The sequence below is a fragment of the Buteo buteo genome, chromosome 8 (genome assembly GCF_964188355.1).
Source record: "Buteo buteo chromosome 8, bButBut1.hap1.1, whole genome shotgun sequence".
Taxonomy (NCBI): Eukaryota; Metazoa; Chordata; class Aves; order Accipitriformes; family Accipitridae; genus Buteo; species Buteo buteo.
The window spans coordinates 42,861,557-42,878,449 of record NC_134178.1 but is presented as its reverse complement, the minus strand read 5'-3'; the positions used below and the strand labels follow the sequence as shown (position 1 = coordinate 42,878,449).

Genomic DNA, 16,893 nt, shown 5'->3' with positions numbered 1-16,893 from the left:
CATTACTGCTGTTCCTTTCATCAGAGGCAATGATTTTAGGGGGCAATAGAGCTACAGGAGCTAATTACTCCTTGGGAAAAAAAGTTCATGCTACGTATGGTAGGAGGAACCTGTATTTGAAAGGAGAGGGGTAGCAGAAGAAGCCTTCTGTGGGCAAATGGTGGCTTTGCAGGCTGGATTTCCTTCACACAAGGATTTCTTCTGGTCCCTCTGAAATTGCACGGAAGTCATGGGAGATTCAGCAAAGATTAATGCAGCCTGATGCTTGCTATTTTTCCTGGAGTCCTTGGCAGCTCTGTAATTACAATCAGCGCGTCTGAATCTCCCTCTGGTCCCTGTGTACTGCCCAGCAGTGACACCAGCATCAGAGAGACCCTTGCTTCAGAATTTGTCAAGCAGAACTCTGCTGAGGAATCAAACCTGCCCCGCTGCGTTTCTTGTTGTGTCAATGAGGAATATTCCTTTGCTGAATAACCTCCCCATGTCAGCGGGAGCTGGAGCCTTAGGGACTCCTGGGCCCAGCGTAGCTCATAGACCTGTGATCCAAGAGATACATTTGCAGAGGAATGAGAGAACCATATTTCTATAGCATAACATATATATATTTATATATATAAAAATAAAATAAATGAGCTGGCTTGCAACACTAGGTGGCAGAGGTGGGATCTTTTCTGCTCTGAGCGCTGTCCTATAAGGCATTGCTTGTTTAAGTACAGTCGCATTTAGTTGGAGCTGCAGGAGAGAGACAGAGAGATTCTCTGTGTTTACAGCCAGCGCAGGCTACGGCAAGCATCTAACCTGGCCCCCCCTTTCTCCAGCACTTGAAGGGGAGAGTGCGAGGTTATTTGGGAATCTGGCCACCGTAGGTCAGCTTTTGCTGCGACTGGATTGTCAGAGCTGGTAAAGCAGAGCCCAGGGGGACTGAAGGGAGACACAAATCCCATTTTCTTTGAGAGGAGAGAAGGGGAAAAAAAAAAAAAAAGATAAATTGAGAGAGAGAGAGAAGCAAAGAGACGGAGAAAAAGGCAGAGGAAGCGGAGCGAGTGAGAGAGAAGCATGAGGACCTACTGGCTGCACAGTATCTGGGTGCTGGGATTCTTCCTGTCCCTCTTCTCCTTGCAAGGTATGTGATGAGTTCTTTCTTGCAACCTCCTCAAACCCTTCTGCTTGAATTGAGGCTGATGGACTGAGGATGGCCTGAAACATGGAGCTGGAAGCTGGAGCTTCCTCTCCCCCCCTCTTCCCCTCCAAACCTTCCCCCCCCCCGCCTCAGGAAATAAGCCAAGGAGAGATCGCTGCTGGTGAATCCTATGGTTAGAGGGCACTGCATGTGACTCACTTTGCTGCTGTATTTATGCTTTTGCAGAGGGGGAGTTTGGGGAGGGCACAGTAAGATTTGCAAAGGAAAAGAGGGGTGGGTGAAGGTGGGTATCCCCTCCATCCACAGCCACTGTTTCTCAGCACTTTGGGTCACAAGTACTGATGCTCCTGGATTCTTCACCTTCCTGAGGAGATCAGTGTTAAGTTTCTTTTTTTTTTTTTTTTCTGTTTTATTTTTATTCTGGTTTTGCCCAAAGAGGGGAAGGTTAGAGGAACCTCTATGCCTCTGGTCTGCCTGCGAAAACACTATGTCCTTCCCCTCCACCAGGGAAAAAAAAAAGAGGGAGTGATGGAGGAAAGACAGGAGAAGAAAATTTGTTGGGTATGGGATTTTGTTCAGTGGAGAATTGCCAGCTGGGTTTCTTGCTTTAAGAGCCAAGTGTGAGTATGGAATTTAGTTTGAAGTGATGACAGGCATGCTAGCTGGTTTTGAGATGCTTTCTGTAAACAGGAGTTAAGGGTTAATGCATCCCATGCTGTATGTATAAATACATGTCGCACATGTACATATAATCATAGCCCTCCAAATCGCAGCTTGTACATGATCCACACTCACTTATATACACCAGTGATCCTTCACACACGCACACATATACACACACACACATATATACACACTCATGAATAGAGCAGGGAAGATGAATAAACTCACTCTGGCACATACAGTTCTAGCTCCCTAGCACATGCAGTTCCTGGAGTGCCAGTCTGCCTCTCTCGCGCTCACGTTCTCTCTTCCACTCTCCCCCCACCTCCTTCAAGCCTTTTCTTGCGCTCTCTCTTCATCCTGCACACTAGTGTTCGTGGTTGCTTGCATATAAAACTCCCTTGCCTATTCTGCTGCACCAGCCTTGTAAGCCTGCATGCGTGCACACATATACACACATATAGGTGAATATATAAATAAAGAACATATATGTACTCTATCTGGTCTACTCTGTGCCTCACGGTCTTGCATTTGCAGTGAGCTGCACCCTTAGAGGGTATCTTGCTCTGACTGTCTTCACCATAGACAGAGCGCTTTTCTCTCACTCTTGTGCATACTAGTGCATGAGTGCCGTGCATGGAGATATGACCAGTCACAGCATCCTCAGTTCCCCTTAGCTCCTACTTTTATACACAGTCTTGCATGCACTGTCCTCCTCTATTTTGCACCTACTAAGCAAATTCCCATACAGGCATGCTCCCTGACACACACATGCTCTCTGATGCAGCCTCACACTTACCTGGCTCTACTGCAAGCAGTCACTATGAAATGCCTCATTTTTTTTACCTTCTCACATTTACTGAGCACTCCTTTTCATACAGTCTCACTTCTTCTGTTACTGGGTTGTGTACATATGCTTTTCACTGTCACATATTTTCTCTAACTTGCATTCTCTGAACTCTGGATTGTGAATCCAGCACCAGCACCTTCCAGCTGATTTCCTTGCTGTGAAGTGGCTATTTCTGACAGGGGAGGAGGATTTTTTCCAGCACATAGGATGCACGGGGGGCAAGAGGAGAACCGGTACTTGTGTAACATAATTAGCTAATGTCAGCAATGAAGTTGCATAGCTTGATGTGAACTTCCCTCTGCTCTGGAGGAGTAGGCACAGACCTGTCAGGGAAGATGGACACTGGCAAATCACAGACTCCGAACATTGCCTTTCTCTCTGATGCATGTTTCCTAGCCTGTCGTCGATGGCGCTTGCTCCATGCAGTGTTTCTAAGTCACAAGCCTTCCCCAAGTTACGACCAGAGCATCCCGATACTAGCACAACCAGGAGCTGTTTTAGTCCTTTCTTATAGCTGTAGCTTATGCCAGACTACAGGCATTTACAGGCTTTTACCTTCTATTTAGTGAGTTACTATTGCTCGTTGTATCAGCCACATCTATTCTGATTTTGAAGGCATCAGGGAAGGTCCTTTGAGGGCTGTCTTACTGGGTACCCTCTGAGAAGGCAGAGGCAACACAGTTGCCCTCCCTGGGTTTTGGGATGGGATGGGATGGGATGGGATGGGATGGGATGGGATGGGGGCAGTTTACGAAACTGGAGCTGCCTTTTCTACTGCTCCCAAACTTCAGACATGATATAAACCAGACCCAGACCACTGCTGGATCTAGTTTCATAGCCAGCAGTAATTTCCTTTCTCTGATCTGGAGGGTGCAAGGATGGGGAAGCAGGAATATTGGGACTGCACGGAAGGAGAAAGGCACCTCACAAGCAAGCCCAAAGATATCTGAAGGAGTTAAAAGGGGGTGGGAAAGTATTGTGCCCTTAAAAAAAAAACCCCAACAAACCAAACCCCAAACCAAAACACTTACTTAACATTAATTGTTATTCACTGAAAGCTGTGGTAACAAGCCTTGAACACTTCTGTAACCCTGCTGAGCACAACTCTGGGGAGCTCTTACTCTAGGAAACTGCAGTCGTGGCTCTGAGAGGCAGTGACCCCCGCCGGACTGCTTCTGAGCGCATCCTTCCAGAGCCAGCCAGCCGAGCCTGCACCTCTGCGAGCTATCCAAAACTTGTCCGTGCCTTCTCTCCCCCTTTTCCTCGCTGCCCGCTTGGGGGTGTACCGGCGAACGCAAAAGCAGCTCCTCATCTTTTTCTGTTCTCCCAAAGCCACCAAAGGTTGGGGTGAAGGGGAGCGATGCCGGCGGCGCTGGGCACGGCCGAACTGAGGCTGAATAGCAGGCGATGGGGGTGCAGGGGAGGAAGCGCAGCTGAAGCTGGCAGGAGACCTACGGGCTCCACCGTGCCAAGTGGCCAACACAGGCTGCCTCCTCCAGTGCCTCTGCCAGGGGATATGCAATGGGTTGCCTGTCCCCCGCCTGCCTGGGCTTTGGCACAGAGACAGGCTTTGCTCCTTCTCCCCTAGGTTAGAGGCTCTGAGTCCTGCACAGAGGATTTTATTTTATTTTATTTCTTTTTCTAATCACTAGATTTCCTTAATTCCGTGCTTCAGGATTCTTGCATTTCCCTGCTGCTGCGCTTCCAGTCCTCGTTCGGAGGCGGGTGGCTCGGAGGCAGGCTGGCTGTTCCTCTGCACGGTGCACTGGCCTTTCTGCCCTGGGGGGGTTGGAGGAATAAAAGTACCTACACACCCCAGCGCGGCTGGTGGGTGGGATTTTCTAGTGGCATGCTGCAGCTTTTCCCTCGAATGGATTCGTATCTTAGCATGGCGTGCCTCAGAGCTTCCGATAAAGATCAGATTCTTGAATTGGACTCAAAAGCTGAATTTTTCTTTTCCTTTTTTTTTTCCCCCAAGTCAAAAACCAAGATGCATGGGGATCAGGAGGAGAAGCAAATGATTTGGGTCTATCAAAAATTGCATTTTGATCATTTAGAAGAATTTTGTGTTGATGTTTTCACTTTTACCTACTGTTACTCTAACTTAGCTGTCAATATGAAGAGTAATTTTGATTTCCCCCCAAGCATTTTATTTAAAAAATGAATACCTTGGCAAATTATACAACATTTTCTTCAGCATTGCTTTACATTGAAAATTCTTCTAAACAAACTCTTTCCCTTGAAAAATAACAGGTGTTTCAAATCAGCAATTTGCTAAAAAATCCCAGCTTGTTTTAACGAACCTCCCCTACAACCCCACCTCATTGGTTAATTGCAGGAGTTTTTGTGCTTTTAAAAAAAAAAATAAATTAAGATACCTCCAGAGCCAATTTAGGGAACTAGATGTTTTAGGAAAGGACCTGCAGAACTGGTCTGCATAGTACTGGCAGCATTTATTTATGATGTATTTTTTGAGCTGCTCAAGGATGTTCATAAATGGGGAATGAGTCTCATGAAAGAAATCACAGAAGCATTTGGGTAAGTGGAGCAGAATGCTTTAGGTTGGTAGGCAGTACAAATGTTATCTGTAAAGTCTCGTGTTTTATAACATTACTGGGCAATGCGGGTGTGAAAAATGATGTGTTTGTTAATGCGCGAGGCTTGTGCAATCTATATGGATGGAAGCGTGTACCCAAGTGTTTCTGTGCTGATAATGTGTAATGGATGGGGAGAACAGAGGGAGGAGCAGGAATGTATGTGTGTGCGAGTGGTGACATTGTGGTGGTGTATGGGTAACAGCGTGGGGTGATTGTGATGCAGTTGGATAACATTTAGATATTGCCGACTAGAGAAAAAAAGACTTCCTGCTCTCCTGAATATACTTTTCTTCCTATCTGTTTTCAACTCTGTGTCAAATAAGGCAGGGGAAGCTCTCACAGGCTGGACTATATTGATGAGGTAACAACTCACTCAGCTGCCTTGCGTTCCCTTAAATGATGAAGAGGTTCAATACCTAAAACAAAACACTTCTCTTGTAGGCTTAAGACAGGGAAGAGGCAGAGAAGGCTTTTTATCTGCAAATAGGGAGCATTAAAAAAATATCCCAAGTGTTTCTTCTAGTCCTATCCCAGTGATTGCAGACCATTTGAGTCAATAATTACCACACCAGTAAGAATCCATTTCCCCTAGCTGCTATAAATCTCAGTACTCAGCTACCTACTCAGAGGGCTTTATTATGATAAGTAGAAATTTGCTTCATCTTTTAGTCTCAGAGATCTCTCACAGAAGATTTTTACTGGTCTTGTAACCAATACCCTAGTCCCTATGTTTGTGGGTGCTCCTTTTCAGGCTGTGAGCACCCATGTGTACACTAGTGGTTCTGAGGAAGAGACAAGTTCTTTAAGAGTTACTCTTTCCACCTCCTTTTTCCCCTGCAAGCAATAGAGCTCCTTCCATCAGAGTGAGGAATATGGCTGCTGTCAACCTAGGCTGATGGCAGAGCCAATGCTTTAGAAGTTCACATCGTTATTGTGTGCTGGCTGTGCCTCCTCTAAACTTTTGGGTATGCCAAGGCCCTCGCCTTGCTGGTGGGGTCTGTCCCCTTCCCTCAGCAGATTTACCCTGTGCAAGAGTGATTTGCTTAGGAATGGGTTAAAGCAGGGATGTTAATTCGTGGGTCCAAATGTGATGTAGCAGCTGGGTGTTCTGTGCAGTTACCTGGTGAGGCAGTGCTGGCGACCAGGAGCTGTAGTACTGCTTACTGACCTGTATGCTGTGAAGTGAAAACAGGGGGCAAAAGGTGATTGAGAGTGAATGTAAGGGAAGCCGCCTTTTCTGGGCAGATCTGAATACCTCATGGGTTCTCACCTGATGGGTGGAAGAGGATCAGCTGAGGTTGTTGGCTGACAGAGGTTGTTAAAGGACAGAATAATCTGAGTGAAATTCATAGTGATATCAGACAAAGGCATCCTGGAAGAGTCTGGGGAAAATCTTCCATGTGTGCCTTTGAATATGTGGGCATGTGCTTTGCCAAAGATTTTCTCCTTTACGTGCAGGGTGGTGCTGGGAGGATGCAGAGTTTTGCTGTCCACAGTCCCTATAGGAAGCATGAATCTTTGCCTCTTTGGTGTCACCTTTTCCTTAAAGAAGTGTGTGACATAGTTTTATGTGCTGTTCAGACTCAGTGAGCAATGGCTTTGACAGCTGATGTGCTCTTCCTGCTGTCATTTTATCCGGGGTAAAATCAAAAATATCAAGCACAGACCATCTTGTCCCACTCTGAGAAGCTGTAGGTAAGGGCATGTGTGGGTGAGCATGTGAGACACAGTCCTCTCCTGGTGTGAGGGAAGGGCAGAGATCCCTGCAGGCAGCATGGAAAGCAAGAAGAAATGTTCAGAATTTGTGATTCTTGCAGAAATGGGCAGGAAAAATCCAGAAAACCAGGCTTGATTTCATGCGATGCCATTGCACTGTGGTGCTTTGGCTGATGCTGGATATCATGGAAGCTGAGGCATTTCCCCGTGAGCTCCCTCCAGCAGGTTGCCTGCCAGTGGGACAGTATTGCCCCACTCACCGGCATGGAAGAAGAGGGAATAGCACTGCAGGGGCTGCTGCTCTAATTTCTCTGAGCCAAAGGAGTATTCTCTGTGGCAAAGGCTTGCGGGGCCTCACAGGGAGGTGTCTTCCTGGCCATGTCTTCTGTCTTAAAGTTCAAGGAAAAAATTCTGCATGACTACGCGCTGAGAGAGAAAAGGGCCCTTTACACTAGACCTCTTTATTGGTCGCCCACAAGCATAGAATAGGATTTTGCTATGGTTATCAGCTATAGAGGTACCGGACTTCGTTGAATGGCATCAATGGGAGGAGATGGTTTTGGGGGCAATGCAAGGATATACATATTGAATTAAGGCAGGCTGGTGTGTTGTGTTTTTCTGAGGGGTGGGTTGGTTTGTTTGCTTTTTAAAAAAAGGTAGCATCTGTAGGTAGGTTTCAGAGGAAGGGTTTGGGCTTAAAGCAAAAGTGAGTATAATCAGACCTGTGGGATCACAGTCTGGGCTTTTGTGGTTCCTATGTTATATAAAGCATCCGAAGGAAATTCCTCTGAAGATGGCTTGTTCTTGAAACCTGCTCCCTTCCCTAGGGTCTGCCTCTGTGCGACCTCATGGATGCAGGTTTCTTCATTTCTTTCAGGTTTGGCAGAGCTCTCCCACAAAGAGTGTGGCCCTCTCCTTTTTCTGGTGATGTGTTCTTGGTATTGGGAGGGGGTACACGTGGCAGGCAGGTCATGAGCAGTGGGATGAGGGAGGGAGCAAGTAAGGAGACAAATGGGAGGCTGTGGAGCTCTCCAACCAGGAAATCAATAGCATATCAGCACGCAGCCACTGGGATATGAGTATGCAATGTAAGTGTGTAATCACATCTCCCTCCCCTCTGCCCCTTAGCACTTACATTGATGGTGAGTTGCAGGCTGGAACCAATTAATCCTTACAACCTGCTAGGACAATAACTATTAATATTCTTCTGCATGCCCTCTGGCTGCTGCACCTGCATGGAGTCTGGCTGTGCTTGGCCCTCAGGAGTTGACCCAAAGCTACATCAAGAATGAGAGCAAGGGTCTTTCTGACTGTGAGCCTTGCAGCCAGTGCACTGTGTTACCTCACTTCCACTTACGTGGGTGTCAGTGAAGCTCACCGTGTGGGTATAGGCTTGAGTGTCTGACAAAGGAGGGATTTCCAGGTGAGGGTTTGCCTGCAAGAAGGAGGGGTTATTTCAAGGGGCATCTGTGGGGTTTTTGATGTGTAAATGCGTTTAGACTTGTCATTGTGAGTACCTCTGCTCGTATGAGTATCTACTCTTTGCCTCGTAAAGCTATATTGTTGTACAATGGGATCGCTAATTTCACAACATCCAGTTTTATTTATGCCTGTATGCATGATCTGTGCATGAAGGTAAGACCAGAGGTCTTTGAATATCTCTTTGGCTTTTGGGAAGATGCACATATGAAACAGAAGATGATGGTGGATGTATGTACTCATGTGCATGTGACAGAAAATGCCAAAGTGATGTGGTAAAGATGCTTGTGCTACGTTAACAAATCTGGTTCAGACTTGTGTTTTGTGCAAGGGAGATGCTATGAAGTGTTAGTTCAGTAGGTGAATGCAGCATGACTACTGATACGAATATCTGTGTAGCTATGTATGCTTTTGGAGTGACCATTATTCATAGCAGATTTGCATCCTATCTTGACATGGCAAGCGATTGTTGCAGTGAAACAGAATTGTTACTATGGCTTGGCTACCCCTCCTCATATTTCTGCGATAGCCTCAGTGTAAGGTGGCAACTTAGTCACGCTTCAGTCACCTGGGCATGAAATACAGTGTAGAGAGTGGAAAGGACATGTTTGACTCCTTCACTTTCATGGGAGAGTTTCTGGGAATAGAAGAAGGATAAAAGGAAGCTTTCTTACACGCACAAGCAGCACTGTTTTAATTAGACCAACGTATTCAAAAATAGTACAACCCGACTGAGCCAACCTTTCTTGCATAGCTATGCTATTGTGTACTGTATGAGCAAAGGATTTCTGGACTGGATGCAACTTGAACCGCTAAACCAGCAAGTCTGCGCTTTGGCTGTACCTGCACTGACACAGCCTTGCTGGTTTAACTACCTCAACGGCACAGATTCTTTCTAGCATAGCTGTGTCTTGTCAAGTCTTGGGTTTAGGTAGCTGAGTAAAAGCAGGATAGACCTGACTGCAGGCATGCCCCTATGAGATGTTCTGCACTTCTAGATCTTCTGTCGAGGGAAGGAAACTATTTGTCTGGAAGGGTCTTTGTGCTGTATCAGAGTTAGGGCTTTTACTGACAGTAATTTCTCAGTGATTGAAAGAAAAAAGATATTAATCATACTAGCTAAAGTGGTGGAAGAACTGCCTGTAGTCTAGGCCTGCTAAGAGACGGAAGGTAGGAAATGGTGAGAGCTAAAGTGAGGGTACAGAACCTCTCCTCCATTTCCATGCATCCTTGGTGCCTACTGGCGACTGGTTTGTGTACTACCCAGCAGCCACAGAGCTGCAACAGATTGGGCTGCTAATAAAAAAAAAAAGTCAGGCTGCAGCATGAGGTAAATGAGCTGTGGCATTGCCCCAGAGGGACCTAGAGCTAAGGTCAGCAGTACAGAGTCTTCCTTCTCTTCTGGTCTGCTGTGTGCAGAGAAGAATGGGAGAAAAGGCCATTCTGGCTGGCCTTGCTCTGTCTGTCCTGATGTAAAGCTTTGTAGCATCAGGCTTTTCTTCAGGCTTCAAGGGACCTCACAAGACCCCTGCTTGTAGGCTTTGCTCATCCCTTGGTCAACCTGAAGAGTTTCTGGTCTCTTTCTCTCCCTCATCCTGCTTCCCCAAACAACCCAACCAACCACAAAAAGCAAAACCAGGCATCCCAGGCTGTCCTTGATGCTGAAGCATTGCTTGAGTTGCTGTGCAGGAGGAATGGTGGTGTGAAAGGTCCAGGGGTGACAGGACACTTCAAGGCCCTGCTTTCTTTGCCACATGGCAGGGATCCTTACAGTGCCAGCTTTGAGGTTCATGCAGACCTGGGGATGCTATGTGAGAAGAGGCTTGGAAATTATTACACCGGGAGGCTTAGGAGGACCTTGATCTAGAAGAACATTTCTTGTGGAGCTGCCACCTTTCCTTGGTGCCTTGGCTATCCCACAGATGTCCTGGGAGCTGGCAGAAACCTTCATGGGTTTCTTACTGAACCCTGCTGAAGTTCACCAGAAGTTTGTTAAAGCAAACCAAAAAGTTTTGCAGAATGTTTCTGCCTCACTGAATTTTTCTAATAAGAAAAAAAAAGGTGGTTTTTTTTTTTGAAAAATTCCAACGGGAGTTTCAAGAACAGATTAAGGCACAAGTGCTTAAAGGCTTTTCTGTGATGTGTAATCTTCTGTCATAAGATTACATCAAAGTCTCAACTATCATCTAAAACAAAAAAGTTCTGAAAATTGTGGCCTTTCTAGGAGTGATGAAAAACTTTAAAAAAATAACCTGAGTGCCGCCAGTAGCTGGTGTCTGTCTTGAGTTTGCAGACAGCTGAAAGAGCATCCTCAGGGATATATCATCCCATTTAATTCCCTGAGGTGTTAGATCTGACCTTCTCCTGCTAATGCCTCTTTGGGAAAGGGTTTTCAATACAGCCAGCAAAGTGCTGGCCCTCTCAACCAAGGGTTAGATGCAATTTCCCTGAGGGAAAATGCTCAGGGAAACCACCCTTGCCATGCTTTTGCCTCAGAGGCTCAAAAGTAAGAGCAGCCTTTTTTTGGTGGGATCTGCCACTGCTTGATGGGACTAGAACCTGAGGAGTGTGCATCATGTGGAACTGTTCTAGGTTTTGTTGTGGATTGCATTTGTTGGATAATGGGAATGTTTGTTCAGTTTGGCTTGTGACCATTCCTGGACAGACTGGGAATTGTAGAACTGGAGAAAACAGTGGGGCAAATTCACAAGAAGACTCACTTAAACAAGAGTTGTAAAGGCTCTATGGAAGATCTACCCCTGCTTTTGTTTGGAACCAGATTTCCTTGAAAGAGGTCCAGCTGATGTCACTGGGGAGGAGGGAAAGTCTATCGTGCGGGACTCGTATCCCATAGTGATGCCGTGTCTGAACCAGAGGATAAGCATGTGCATGTGTCTGTGTGTGCATGGCATGTGCGGGGCCTGTGCTGTGATCACCGGAATTACAGTCTAGCCAGATAACGAGCTGTTGTTGTTTACAGCGCTTGGTTCCGGGCACTTCAATTCCAGAAAGATGTAAACAAAATTAGAGGGAATTCAGAGGATTGCAAGGAGAATGATTAAGGGGCTGGAGGGACTGACTTATGAGGAATGCTTGTGAGAGCTAAATATATAGCTGTTTTGGCTAAATGACTAAAGAGGAGCTATGCTAATGATCTAGGCATACTGGGAAGGCGTGAAGAATTGCCTAGTGTGGACTGAGAAGTAGAAGTGTCTTTCATGGTAGAAAATTTGGAGGAGGGAAGAGAAAAAAATTGGCAGGAGAGAAAAATACTTAATGGAAGAAAGAGATTAGGTGGTGAAATAGCTTTGTTAAGAATTGTGGCGGAATTGCTGTCATTTGGGATATCTGAAGTTTGGCTGGGCAGAGCCCTGGAGAATAATCCATGCACTACAAGCTTGAAAAGGTCCCTTGAGAGACAGTCTAGATGCCTTAATAGATTTTTATGCTGTCATTAATTTCTGAATCACAGCTAATACTTCCAGTCTGACAAAGAACCATATTCTTTAAAGCATTTTTCTTTCTTGCCTTGTATTATTTCTGCTGTGACGCAGATACTGGTGCAAGACAGACTCACAAGGAAGTCTTCTGCTATATTAACAAATTAAATCCTGGTTATCAACTACTTAACTCAAAGACTTTTTTTCCTCTTTCCTTTAGTGCAGTGTTCATTCAGATTTGTCTGATAGGTGGGCAAAGGCAGCCTGCTGGACACCCAATAAGACAAAATCCCAATATCTGTAACTTTGTCGTATAAGCTGTGCTAGGCTTCCCATTGCCAAGTATGATACATATGATACCTATATTTCCTCTGCTCTTTATGTTGCACATTTTCAAAATGGTAACTGAAGAGTGGACTAGGCCCTTCGGGCTCAGAAGCTGATGTGGTTGAGCTTGTAGCATTCCTGGCATGTCGCAAGAAGGGCCATCTGCAAACTGGAGGGAGGTGGGCCTATGAGCAAGGCAGAGGTAGAACAAGATGGTAGGAGATGACCAAGTTGATCAGTGGCGGGTGGGAGTCAGCCAGCTGATTTGCTCTTATCTCTCTTCCAAGAGGAGCTGAATACTGAAAGCTTAATGTGTGGTGTTGGCTGCTCACTTTAACACTTTTTTGGGAAGAGAACAGACTGAATTGACAGCAAGTTTTGTGGTGGTTGCTGTGCTGGCTGGCACCATGGACTTCCAGAGGTAAAAGGTGTCGCGGCTTGAGCGAAAGAGCCAGGATACATAATGGGGATTATCCAGACTGAAAATTATTTGTGCTGTGGATGCAGACCCAGAGAGAGTTCATCATAGTTTATTAGCTCAGGTAGAGGACTATGCAAATTGCAATCTGTTTCCTGGGCAGCAAGCAAGCAGTATTACTTTGCATTGCATATAATCCAGACTGGTAAGTGTTGCTGGATCTTTCCCAGTCTATGCAGGGCCAGTTTGAGAGTCTCAGCCGCCCAGTCCAGCAGTGCCAGGGAACAAGGTGTAGAGATAACTGACTCTGGTTGGAAATTGATGCTTCTTAGCTTGGTTTTATGACTAGCCTTGGTATGCACAAGGTGGCTGTTGGTAACACCTTTACTTCAAGCTCCCTAGCAGAGTGGGAGAGCTCGTTAGCTCAGATTTGGTGCAATGGGAGTACAGTTGGCTCTGGCTCTGAACCAGAGACACGGAACATTATAGGCTCGAGTTGTCTGCACTGAACTTCCTGATTTTTCATGTTATAATCTACTCTTTAGGAAATATGTAAGTCCTGGAAAGAATACAAAATCCCCCTTTTGCTTTAGGTAGAGTTAGTTGGCTGCATTTGTGCCAGAATGGGAAACTGGGAGATGTGAGAAATTCAGTAAAGGATGAAGAAATGGAGAAGATTGGAGACTCCAAAGGTGAGAATCTGTACTGGCAGAGATGAGTTGCTGTTGGATTTTAGGATACGTGCTCATGAAGATGGAGAACTTGAAATACAGGCCCAAAGACCAGTGGACCTACTGTTTTCTAAGTATTATTTAGGCAATCTGTGTGCCCTCTAGTGGCATAACTCATGGAGGGAGATAGAAAGCTACTGCTGCGACCATAAATGAAAGGCAGTATCGCTTAAAAAGCTGGACTATGTGTCTGGAGCCTGAAGGATGAGGGTTCTCAGTCCTGGCTCACTGCAGAGAGAGGAGTGGGGTGAGAGAGAGATAATTTGTCTGGTAATTGTGTTTGTTGCATGCAGCAAATGGATTCGTTACAGCACCTTTTAATCATTGTTCCGTGGGATTTTGCTAATCTCATTCTAACCCCGGCAGAACATTTGTTGCTTTGCACCCAGCTGTTGAGTCAGAGCACGATGCTGCCGCCTCCTTTAGATATTGGTGCAAAGACATAGCAGCAGGAAGCCTTGAAACAGATTCCTGCAACTGGTTGTACAGGATAGAGCTGTGGGGTTGCTCTGTGGGTTGCATGAACTATAACTCTGAAAGGAAAAGAGAGACCCAGAATCCTATGAGGAAGAGGGCGGTTGGTGGCGAACTCGTGGTTGCATTGCTATGTGCTGAATTTTTGAAGAAAAATCTAAGCATTTCAAAGCCAAAATCTAAAATAATCTAGGGATCCATTCTCTAAAATTGCTGATCTAGATATCTAACAGCAGCACTATTTAGTACCTTCAGTAATCTTCATAGGAAGGGAGGCTCTTCTCAAACAAGAATTTAAATTATTTTTGGTTTACTTTTATTCACATGTTTGAACAAAATGACAAAAGTGGATTGACACTATTCAGTAACTACTTTTGTTAGTAGTCTGAGTTAGTGCTGTAAAAATGATCATGCAAATACACTAAACCAGAAACTTCTTGGGAAAATGTGGATGTTTAGTTAAAACTGGTACAAGGAAGGATTTCTCATGGCTAGGATGGCCTTTCTGAAAGAAGTGGAGACTGATTCCAAGCCAGTGCAGTGTAAGACATCCAGGTCTATATTTCTGCTCCAAAATAAAGCAGTATCTGGAATCTGGGTATCCATGGGATCTGATCTGCTTTGGAAAGATCTCATCTTTTGCCCTCCAAGTCAATTTTTAGCGACCATACACGTCAGAGTTAGAGCTCTGTGACTTCCAGCATTCAGTGTGGGGCTTGCATTAATTGCTAGATAGGAGGTGAGCAAAAAGGTCTGCACCTGCCACACAGACACAGGGAGAAAAAAAGCTCATGCTGCCAAAGGCACATGAGGTCCGTGTCTCTGTGCTTTGCCTTGCTGTGCTGAAGGGCAGGCTGTGGGAAAGCCCCACTTGTCGCAGCGGATGGCTGGGAAGTGCTTGTTGGCTCTGTGAGCAGAGGTGGCAGTGGCAGGACACGGTCCTTGCAGGTATTTCAGCAGGCAATAGTGGGGATGGTGCTGTGGCCGTGAAACAGAAGCTCCAAATTCCTGACCAAATCCCTGTGTATTGCCCTTGGCAGATTTGGAGGCCGGCAGCTCTGTTGCATTTGTAAAAGGTGCAGTATGGTGTCTGCCCTGCAGCCTCCAGTCAGCGTGGCAAATTCCTTTTTGCTCCTGATGTTGACTCACTGGAGCTGCAAGGAAGGGGTAGGCACGGGTCTTTTCTTTCATCCCCCTGCATTAAACTTCAACCAAATATCCCAGCTTGTTTCCTGCTGCTGCAGCTTTATGACCAAAACGGGACCAAAGCTGTGCTTGTAGCAAAGCAGAGCAGCCCAACAGCTTTTATGATGTCTACCTCCTGCACCAGGGTCACACCAAGAAGGTATGACCTAATGTTTGTTAGAAACCATGAATTCTGCTTTGGAGTTAACATTCTGGTCTGTGGCCTTATTTGTTGTTGTGGGGTAGAATGTTGCCTAATACCTCTTGATGGGTGTTTTTGCTTTTGGGGAGGGTTTTGTGTGGAAAATCAAGGAATTTTAAAAAAAAAAAACTAGCGGTAACATCTATTTGTCTGTTTTAGGTAGACCCGATGTGGAGTCCCTAATGCAATTTCAGGGAGCAGAGGCTTCAGGCTGGATTTACACTGTTTCTCTCTAGGAGGTTAAAGATGTGTCATTTGATTTAGTTGTCCTCTACGGTACCTATTCCAACTTGAGGCTAAAAAAATTTTGAACTGGTACATTTCTGTGAGGGGAAGAAAAAGACGAATAAGTTGTAATGCATGTGTCTTGATCAAAGACTGTTCTGCCCTCCTGAGTGAGGGTAGTGTGAAATGCAGTTTGTTCCTGTCTGGTTTGCTCCTTCTGTTGAGGGTACTCCGAATAGAGGATCTTTGATCCTCCCCCTTCCATGGTGATGGCAAATTTCTTATGGGGTCTGATCTGGGACTTAAGGGTTGCATCTGGATAGCTAGACACATTATTTAGCTTGCAGAAACTATAGAACTGGTGATAAGTGTGCAAGAAGCAAAACATCTACCTGGATTCTCAGATTCAATAGTGTCTTGCAGCGCAGGCTGGCAGTTAGGAGAAACACTTTTTCATTTATGAACTTGGGCACCTTTGAGTTGCAAATGACTAAGCGACAATAAAACACACATTGCCACTTTCATGGGAACTCTTTTAGAGCTAGAACTGCACTTTCAATTAACTCTACTGTATATGGCCAAAGTCGACACTGCATAAAACTTTGATAATTTCACATTTTAAAAATGTATCGGAAAGTCTCATTTGTACATCTCCACTGAAAATTTCATGAATTGCACATTTCCTGGTGTTAGATGTTCAATAAACTTAAATAATGCAGCAATTTACATCTAGAAGATTTGCTTTGAAACAGAAGACTGGCTACTTCTCTTCTGGATTGAGAACAGCTCCTTCTTTTTATGCCTTCAACAATTAGAATGGACACTTTTTTGTTCTGAAATTGTTGGACATCTGTACTGGCCACTTAGTAGCAAAACTCTGACGTGAGGAAGATATGTAAGGTATCGGCATATAGCCGGACATAACTCTATCCCTCTTGTTTGAGCCTGATGATGCATCTTTGTTCATTTTGTGGGCATCAATGTTGGATCTAGTCAGAAATTTTCCAGCAAAACTTTTCTGTATTTTAGTGTATTTTCAGCAAATTGGGCAACTTGAGGGTAGAGGGCAGAGCAAGCTTTTGAATGAAACCAGTTTGTGAAATCCAGAATAGCAGTTATTAGCACAGACTGCTTCTTGTACAGGAGTAGCCAGGTTGCTGGAACGTCTGTCTAGATATTAGAGACCCAAGGTGAGCTCCCAGTTTGAGAGGATGAAAATATAGGATGTTCTGTCCATTGATGCAGACGAGTTCCTGGACTACTCTGCCTATCTCAAGCAGTGTACTATTTCCATGCCCTATCCCCAATTTGGTAAACACTGGGTTTTGCCTTTACATGACTGGCCTCAAAGAAATAACATGCGGTGTGAAGAGGGAGACTTTAAACAAAGCTCTCTGGACCTCTTTCCTCCCTTTTAGTAATCTCATTTCAAAGTTTTTCATGGT

The 16,893-nt window shown here is 45.3% G+C and overlaps 1 protein-coding gene across 1 annotated transcript in view; it reads left to right on the top strand.

Moving 5' to 3' along the window:
- Positions 1–723: 723 nt before the first annotated feature.
- LSAMP (limbic system associated membrane protein) overlaps positions 724–16,893 on the top strand; it is a 1,013,284-nt gene continuing 997,114 nt past the window's right edge. The window contains exon 1 of the mRNA XM_075034369.1: positions 724–1,123. Coding sequence (XP_074890470.1) covers positions 1,057–1,123 — 67 coding nt within the window. The 5' untranslated portion in view covers positions 724–1,056. The remainder of the gene's footprint in view (positions 1,124–16,893) is intronic.